Source organism: Protopterus annectens, chromosome 1.part1, assembly GCF_019279795.1.
Source record: "Protopterus annectens isolate FY-2018-M chromosome 1.part1, PAN1.0, whole genome shotgun sequence".
Lineage (NCBI taxonomy): Eukaryota > Metazoa > Chordata > Ceratodontiformes > Protopteridae > Protopterus > Protopterus annectens.
This window is the reverse complement of record NC_056726.1, coordinates 1,690,519,377-1,690,528,873: the sequence shown is the minus strand read 5'-3', so window position 1 is coordinate 1,690,528,873 and position 9,497 is coordinate 1,690,519,377. Positions and strand designations below refer to the sequence as shown.

At 40.0% G+C, this 9,497-nt stretch overlaps 1 protein-coding gene across 1 annotated transcript; it reads right to left on the bottom strand.

Annotated features, from left to right (window-relative positions):
* Positions 1-620: 620 nt before the first annotated feature.
* Positions 621-1,667, bottom strand: LOC122814016 (nuclear factor 7, brain-like). Its single transcript, XM_044086600.1, has one exon. The coding sequence runs from the start codon at positions 1,629-1,631 to the stop codon at positions 636-638; it is 996 nt and encodes a 331-aa protein (XP_043942535.1). The 5' UTR covers positions 1,632-1,667; the 3' UTR covers positions 621-635.
* Positions 1,668-9,497: the final 7,830 nt, after the last annotated feature.

Here is a 9,497-nt window from a genome sequence, read left to right as displayed (position 1 = left end):
TTCTACGAATTCAGAATGTTCCCCTGACCACAAAAAAAGCAAATCATCTATGTATCTGTGGTATAATTCTACCTTGTTGTAACCAGGGTGTAACTTCAGGAACCTATTTTCCCAATTGGCCATGACTAACTTTTCATAGATTCATAGATTAGTACTAGGCTAACTGCCCTCTTGCGCCATTCCAAGCCTAGCCAATTACCCCATTTGAGAATCAAACCCTGCACCATTGGTTTATAAGGCAAACACCTTAACCATTATGCCAACCTCCCACCCCTATAGGTAACAAAGAGTGCCTACTGCTTCTTTGATGATGGTACTTATTTGCTCTGCAATCCCTGGTGTCACAGCCTAGGTGTCACTATCTGCAATGGTAGCCCCTTGCCCATCTTCACACCAGTAAAGAAGAAAGGGTACACCTTTTCCACAAAGGTGTCTTTGTAGGTGTAGATACAGCAGAACTCATAAGGGTCATAGAATGACAGCAACCCTTTCTCACAATCAAGGTATACTCCAATCCTCCTAGGCTGCTTGGTCAGCTTAAGAGGGGTAGGAGGCACAGTATAGGCCCCATACACCTCTCCGTCTCGAACAATGGCCCAGAACCCATTGGAAGGTGATAGTTTTACTTCCCCCTTTCAAGTCACAGAATCCTTTGCCACACCCAACCCCCACTCAGTCTTTATACCAACATCCACTTCCCAATAGTATCTTCCAGAGTCAAATCCAGTGTTGCCCAGAACACATGCAGCAGGGTCAAACCTCTCAGGAAGGTCAGGCACTGATCGTTTCTTGTCACCACAACGCACTCTTGTCTGTCCATCAAGGATCAAGAAGGGGCAGGCAGTCTCAGGGTTTAATTTAACTGGTTCTGGAGTTAATTCGAGAATATTAAGCATCTTCCTCCAGATCCAGTACTGCAGTGGCCCAGCATACTGGTCATCACTTAATGCCACAGGGGACAGGTCCACATCTTTACTTGGGATATTGGTCCTTTCCTGCATTTTTTTCAGTTTCATCAGAAAAGAGATTTCATCTCCCTCTTCAATGCTCTTTTCTATTTCATCTACTCCAGTGGTCAGCAACTGTAGGTCATTCTTGATAATCTGGATGCGCTGCTCCAGGATCTGTCTTAGTTGCTCCTCATCTTCATGAAGTTTCCGTAGCAGGGCATTCTCTTCTTCATACAGGAAGGCATGCAACTTGCCAAAGCTCTTCTTGATTTGCTCTTCCACTGCCTTGGTCTTCTCTGGAATCGCATTGAGCTGAGCTTCAAAGTTTTCTATAATCGAGTTCTGCTGGTCTCTCTTGTGGGACAGATTCTTCAGGGATTTCTTTAGCTGCTCCTTAAATTCTCCTGCTGCTTCTTGGGCATTGAGCACCTCATGGTGAAGATGCTTCCTGGAATCCCGACAATCCAGGCAAATTACTTCAGTGTCGGTGATACAAAAACGCTCCAGCTTCTTCTGGTGTTCTGTACACAGAGGGTAAGAATGCATCTCCGTTGCCATCAATTGCCTCTGCTGCAGATACTCTGTGATATTGTTCAGCAACTTGTTGGTTCGGAAGTTGTCCCCTTCAAACACAGTACTGCAGTGAGGGCAGACGCAACTACCAAACTCTTGCCAGTGCATGGTTATGCAGCCTCTGCAGAAAAAGTGTTGGCAAGGTAACTCGACTGGATCAGTATACAGCTGGGCGCACAAAGGGCATAAAAGCTGCTTGAACAGCGAATCCGACGAGGAAGAGACTGCTGTCATCTGCCTTCTCAGAGGGCACCACAGTGGTGCAATGGGTAGTATTATTGCCTCACAGCAAGAGGTTCTCCAGTTCAGTTCTTGGCTGGAGTGCCTTCCATACAGACTCTTTATGTACCCCTTTTGTTCATGTAGGATTCCTCCTGGTGCTTTGGTTTCCTCCAACATTTTAAAGGCAGTAGTTGGATTGGGCACTCTATATTGGCCACAGATGTGAGTATGCATGTGAGTATGTGGTGTGAAAGAACTACCGAGGCAGGGCTAGCCACCTAGTGATGTAATCTGGATAATTGTCACTGTTGAAGTGACACCCCAAACCCATGAGCAAGCATGGGAAAAATGGATTGTGGATGGATGGATGGACTGATGGATGGATGGATGGATGGATGGATGGATGGATCTGCCTTCTCTGAGAAAGACTAGTTAGCTATAGCTACCGTAGGTTAATAATACAGCTATTTATTTTAAATGCAACCCGTAATTGTAACTTTGGTGTGTCAGTCTGTTTTGCCGATATCAGCATGTCATAAAAGCACTAAAGGGTATTCACACTGAAAAGACATTATTAACCCTCTGGAATGTTTATGTGTGTATCTGTCCATGAAGTATTTTGGGAAATTACAGGTACTGTTGTAAAGCAGCACTAACAGAGACTGTGCTTAGACTGAAATGAATGACATCATTGGAAACCATTGATTATAGTTTTGGTCTCCACTGGTAGAATGTGGACTTAGGATGCGGCAGGTGCCAATTATATCCTAAGACAACATTTTGTTATCTGCCACGTAGACGTAATGACAATCCCTCTTGCACATATTATTCTTATTAGCATTATTTCAACAGCAAATCAGGTTGTGAGACTGCAGCCCGAGGCCTGAACAGCACACAAATGTTCAAGCTTTATCTGGGAAAGTTTATAGTTTCTACTTTATTTAAAAGTGAGGTATTACATAGTACTTAATAATTTCAAGCACAGTCTAACGCAAATGTATTTAAATGTACAAAATGAGCTTCCACAAATATATTCTTCATCTGAACAGGGCATAGATAGCCCCAAATACCTTTATACCCCTAATGTTGTGTCTTTCGGCTTTTCCTGGTTAGGGGTTGCCACAGCGGAACTCCGGTCCGCTAATGATTGGCAGTAGATTTTTACATGCCGAGTTGCCAGCTCTGACGCACAACCTTCAACGAAGGTATGCCCATTCACGCAAGTCTCCACACAGAAGACGCTTTAGCTGAGAATCAAACAGGACGTCTTACTGTGAGGCGACAACGCTACCACAGCACCACGACCACAGCTACCTTTATACCCCTAATATAAAATCAAAAGTAGTTAATTCTCTGGTGATGGATTGTGAACTCCATCTTTCTAGCAGGTCCATGCAGCTTCTGGGTGGTTTTAAAGAAAATGTGTAATTTAAGCCTTTGCCAACATTTACATTGCATTGACATTGCAATCTAAATTCTTCCAGTAAAAGCATATCACTGTAATTGCCTAATAATTCTGCTTTGTCAATAACTTGAAGAATAAACAAATGCCATTATGAGCAGCTTCTCTCACATGCTTACCCAGAACATTAGAAATGTCCTTCTCTTTAATTACTCTTCAACATCCAGTAATATGCAGGTGCATAGATTTTTCTGTTTTACGTATATGATAGTCTTTGCAAAAGCACATGCCAACATAAGTAAACCCATTAGCTATGCAGTCACTATATTAACAATTAAAATACTTCATCTCTGCATCAGAGTGAAAAACAGTACCATCATTGAACATATATTTATAAGTGCTGCAATCAAAGTACTTTATAATGCTTTTTCTTAAATCCAAACCTGACTAATAGGTGCAGAAATTGTGTTTCAAGGTATGTGCCTTTATGTAAAGCTGGGTTTGTTGTCAACTATTCTGCCATACCTTTGTTATTCAATAACAGTGGGCAGTTTTCTGTGATAACAGATTTTGCTTGTCTACTTTTAGATGAAAACATGGGGAATAAAATTAATATTCCTAAACCACCTCTGCATTGTGGGGGTAAAATCAAATTCACAAACAATGAAATGAATAAACAAGTATGACCTTCCCTGCAGAAGCTTAATTTGCAACATCACTGACAACTTTAAAAAGTAAACTTTGAGGAAAATGTCTGTGAATAAAACCCTTCACTTCCTCTGTTCCACCGGCATGTACTTAAAAATCAAAAGTGTTCTTTGCATTCACAACAGCTGACCTTTAGGAGGTTGTTTTTACAATAGCCTGGATGCATTCTTGTAAAAGGTATCCAGTTATTATAGGCTGCATTTCTATATAAAGGCAATTCATTCTTTCCCCATTTCATGTAATATCACACACATCTAAAAATTCAGTTTTATGTTTGATGCTGTAGTGAAGCATAACCATCCCTCATTCTTTCTATAAACACAATCAATTTCTGTTGCTTGCCCCACCCTAGTTAAATCATAAAGATATCATCAATAAAACGATAACAATTATTTACTTGAGATATGCATTTCAATAATGTAACACAATTATGCTGTTATTTAAAAACAAGATTGGCACTTGTATAAGAAGGACCATACCTTTCAACCTCTTTACAAAAATAATTCTGGAAAAAAGGCAAAAATAACAGGGGGCAGAGGTCCAAAATCAGAAACAATTATTAAAAAGTTAATAGAACAGATTTTTCATCAATATACACTGTCTGAACAATAAGATGTGTGAAACTCTAATGTCTGGCATTATTGACTTACTGTAATTATTAGTGAATTGTGAGAAAATCAATATTGTATGAGGGACAAAGCAAAATATGAGAAAAAATTAAGGATGTTATGCAACATCAAGGAAAGTTGAGAGGTATGCAGAGGAATATGGCATTCCCGATGGTAGCTCCATACACACTGTTAAGTAATAATGACCTGAAAATAAAATAAATTAAGATTTTTACACCCACTGTGGGGTTCGAAATGTTTCTCTCCTTTCTGACCTCCATTGACTTATTCCTTCCTTCCTTCTAGGTGTAAGAGCCAAGGAACTGTAGAACAGGCAGTACCACTATCCCTTAAGCTTTCCTGACTATAAAGTGTCACTAGCCAATATGGAAGATGATAGTCATGAGTGATTGTGTCTGTATTACAACATTGAAGCTTTAGTTTAGAATAACTAAAGCTTGATCTTGTAATATCAACAGCTAAAATTGTCGAACAGCCGATTCAACCAAGAGAAACACTTCCCTTGGCCAAAACAAAAAAAAAAAAAAAACTTTACATCCCACACCTCTGTACCTAAATATACCAACTCTGAGATTGCTCCAAATTGAAGAAATGGGCATACTCCACATAACGGCCAAGGGAAGTGTTTCCCTGGGTTAAATCGTCCGTTCAACAATTTACGGTTTGATATTACAAGTTCGAGCTTTACTTATTCCATTAAGTAAAGCTTCGATCTTGTAATATAAAACTGAGCGATCAAGTGTGTCAGATGGTGCCTCCATAGCCAACCCCTTCTCAGCTTCAACCCTCCACATACATGTTTTTAGACTTTACCATGGCTGCTTGGTAAGGGAGAGACATGTGTGCTTTAACACGTGGTTATCTTCCTTAGTGCTGCAGTCACCCCTGTACCAGCAAGATCTGGCTCTCCTCTTCTATAACTGATCACCCATTCTTCAGTAAGTGTCACTATTGCAATCCCCTTCTTCCAATATGGCTTAGCTGGCAACAGTCGGTTAAGCCTATCCTTCTCCACACAATCCCCCCAAAACACATGCTATTAGTCCAACATGAGTTACCTGGGTCATAGTCTAGGCTTCTCACCTCAATACCATAGGACAAGGCTAAAATAAATTATGTTTAGAAATGAATTCACAACATTCTATATACATTTCAAAAACTTTTATTTTAAATTGTATTTATTTTTATTTTTATTTTACATTTGTTTACCGGGATAGTCCGACTGGACACAGGTTTATTTACAGTGGAGGCCTGGAGAGAAATGCTCCGCAATTAGATTAACATCAACATGGTAATACAAACAATAATATAACAGTGATAATTGAGGTAAATACAGACATAAAAAGTCTCATACAATCCAGTCTAAACAATAAACAATATATCAGCAGTAAGTGAGTAAATTTAAATTGAATACTTAACTGTCCACAACTGAATGGCTTCTAGTGTGTCATCATGAAGAATACTGCCATATAATCCTATGATATCTAAGATAATTAAAATGCCACTTTCAGAAATTATGATTGTAGAAAAATAAGGTAAAAACTGCTTTGTTTCTCAAACACACACACACACACACACACACACACACACACACACACACACACACACACAGTGAACACCCATTGCTACCAGTGGCAGAGGTAGGTCTGTAATCACACTACAAAGCTGTGTGTGTCTGTGTCTCTGTGTGTGTGTGTGTGTGTGTGTGTGTGTGTGTGTGTGTGTGTGTGTGTGTGTGTGTGTCTGTGTGTGTAAAATCTTTCATAAAAATATTTCTCACTCACAGAAGATTGAGAATGCACCTCATCTACATCCCATCTACAGACAGTCAACTAAACATTTTAAAGAGGGGAAAGTCCCTGCACTTGCCCTGATGTGGGGACAAGGCCATTGGACTTATACGTTGTAACTCCTAGGTTACACAGCAGCAGAGAAAGGAGAAACTCCTCAATAAAACACACAGAGGTTTCACACAAACAACAGTCTCACGATGCTTACCAAGCTATCCTGTGATCTGTTCTAGGTATGTTTTTTGACCAGATAGGATTTTGCAGTTACAGCTAAAACAATTGATCCTTGATTAATTTTGTTGACTAATTCTTGCATGCCAGGTATGGTTGTTGCATAGCCAGCCATTTGGCATGTAGTGCTAGACCATGGAAGTCCCTGAAAATTAAACTTGCAGCATGTGAGCTGCAGCTGTGAGTCTCATGGAGTATTTTAGCAAGCCTATTACATGGGGATGCTGCATGCTCTCACTGCTATCACGTTTTTCCATTTATAGCATAATGGACAAAACTGAATTACAGAGGTATATGTACCAGTTGTCTGCTACATCAAAAAGTGGTACTTCATCAGCTTAAGGTGTACTAAAAGTATCAGTTACAGTTGCTGTCACCGGCATTGGTTCCATGTACCTGAGGCCTACACATCTGGATATCTTCAGCAACTGTTGACAGTTGTGCACATAGCAGGATCCACACTATATATTCATACAGTGCATACATCTGCTGTGAACAAGTCAGATATATTGTATTCTTAAATTTGCAGCAAATATCTACAAAGATTGCTTTATGCTAGGTGTGAACATTATGTGCTTGTGTTGGATTGTGCAAGCTTCAGACTCCATCATCAACTGTTGCTACCATTTCTACAATGTCTTGAATTATTTCCATATGTTGTGTCTTTCGGCGTTTCCCGGTTAGGGGTAGCCACAGCGGAAATCTGGTTCGCTAATGATTGGCAGTAGATTTTTACTTGCTGAGTTGCCAGCTCTGACGCACAACCTTCAACGAAGGTATGCCCATTCACGCATGTCTACACACAGAAGACGCTCTAGCTGAGAATCGAACAGGACAACGTTTTACTGTGAGGCGACAATGCTATCACAGCACCAACACAGCAGTATAAATCATACATACTAAAAAAACAAAAAGAAAAATCTAGAAAAGCTAGACTTTCCACTGTGTGATACCTTAAACCGTTTGTATCAGAGGCAACATGGGATATATGGAAATTAAAGAAATCCGAGAAGTTAAGAAGACACAGCCCTTGAAATACGACCAAAACCACAAAAATAAGGGCTGCCAGGAGTCACTGATGAGAAACTCGGCTCCACAAAAAGTTTGTATTTTTCACTCCAAACACAGATAAACGCCTACAGTACACATACGTTTTTGTCTTTCAACAGACTTCTGCAGACAGAAATGGTATATTCAATGCTGTCCGTCAACATTCCTCGTACGAAAGCGCTCAACATTTGGAATAAACTGGTGCTTGGTGACATTTTTTTATTCATTTTTTTGTTTTTCTAAGTTTTGGTTTTTGTTCTTTATCACTAGTAAATTGAGTTATGATATCTGTAGTTATGTTAGATGGTAGAGCTGTGTGTGCATGTTTTCAGCTTTTGCCTGTATATATCTGCACAGAGGCAACGTGTGAGGAATGTGGACGGACAGCATTGAATATACCATTTCTGTCTGAAGAAGTCTGTTGAAGGACAGAAACGTATGTGTATTGTGGGTGTTTATCTGTGCTTAGAGTGAAAAATAAAAACTTTTTTGTGGAGCTGAGGTTCTCATCAGTGACTCCTGGCAGCCCTTATATATGGAAATTACCCTTTAAGGATATCAGGTGTTTCAGCTAAATGACAATTCTGAATGTTCATGACTTTTTCTTTTACTTTTAAGTCTATTTATAAACAATTTCAGACCAATAAAGCCAAACCCCTCTAGCTGTGGACATGCATATTTCTGCCTTCTTATGGCATCATCAGCACAGCACAGCATAAGAGGAATCACATAACATAATGTCCAAATAATTAACTTGAAAAAAAAAACAAACAAATGTCATAAAAAAATAAATAAGAAAATGTGGTAGTGTTGTTGACACAGTTAACAAAATCAGTCAACTGCTCAACCATGCCTGACCTTAAAATAAGAATGTCAAGATAATTCAAGTAAAGTTTCATAAACACAAGAAATTCAGAGGAAAAAACACACTCCATGATTTAATAAACTCTGAGTAGGCACCATGTAGAGCCTAAATGGAATGTATCGATGTACATGGCCACGGTCCCCCTCAGCAGCATGCCGTACACATTAATAAAGGCACACTACCGAGGAAAAGCCAAGAAACATGGCTATTGAAACAGTGTTGTCTGTTTTTTTTTAAATGCATGTTTGCGCAGTGCACCACAGTGCTCAGCACTGCTAACAGGTAGCTCAATGGTATATGTGAGGGTATACTGGATTCCTTAATATCCACATAGCTTAATGGGTTGAGTTACGACTGTATGTGTAGTAGGTCCAGTATTCGAATACATGGAAGTCAGAAGTCTGTATTTTTGTTGCACGTTATGGACAAAATTTTAAAATATGGCTCTGCTGCTCTCTGTGCAACTATGCTCAAACCTGCTAAGCACTGCATAAATATGGCAATGGCTGCCAATGTTTTCATGGTGCTCAGCTTTGTTTAAACCATGATTGTTCATGTTTGCATGATGCTCAGCTCTGCTTATCTGGTTTGCGCGCTGCTAAGCAACACATATTTATTTTGAATGTTGCTCATTTATGTATAAGGCAGGAAAACAGCCTATATAAAGTGCACTAGGCATCAATTCTGCAGAATCCATTGGAGTTCAATCATCTGTCGAGATGGCGGATGGTGTTGGAGAAGGTGTGCACTTTCAGGCATAGTGGTAGGGCATTCAGGAGTCCAGGGTCATGGTTGGGCTCGTTGTCAAAAATCATGAGGATAGGATGCTGCAGGGTGGTTTCCAGGGCTCAGAGTGTAAGGTGGAGGCCTGAGACCAGCTAACCAGAGAACATACCAATGTTACTGGTATCCCCCGCACAGGTGAGCAGTGTCATCACCACCATGATGACCTGAAAAGATGAAAGAGGGGACCCTTGGACACCTGGGTCCAAGAAGCCAGGGCAGGGAATGCCCAACAAGTATGTAAGTATTTTTTCCTCTGTTTTACTAATATGTAATATGAATGTCTGCAAAACT

Excerpts from the sequence above, each read along its gene's own strand:
- LOC122814016 (XM_044086600.1), bottom strand. The coding sequence starts at position 1,631 with ATGCACTGGCAAGAGTTTGGTAGTTGCGTCTGCCCTCACTGCAGTACT.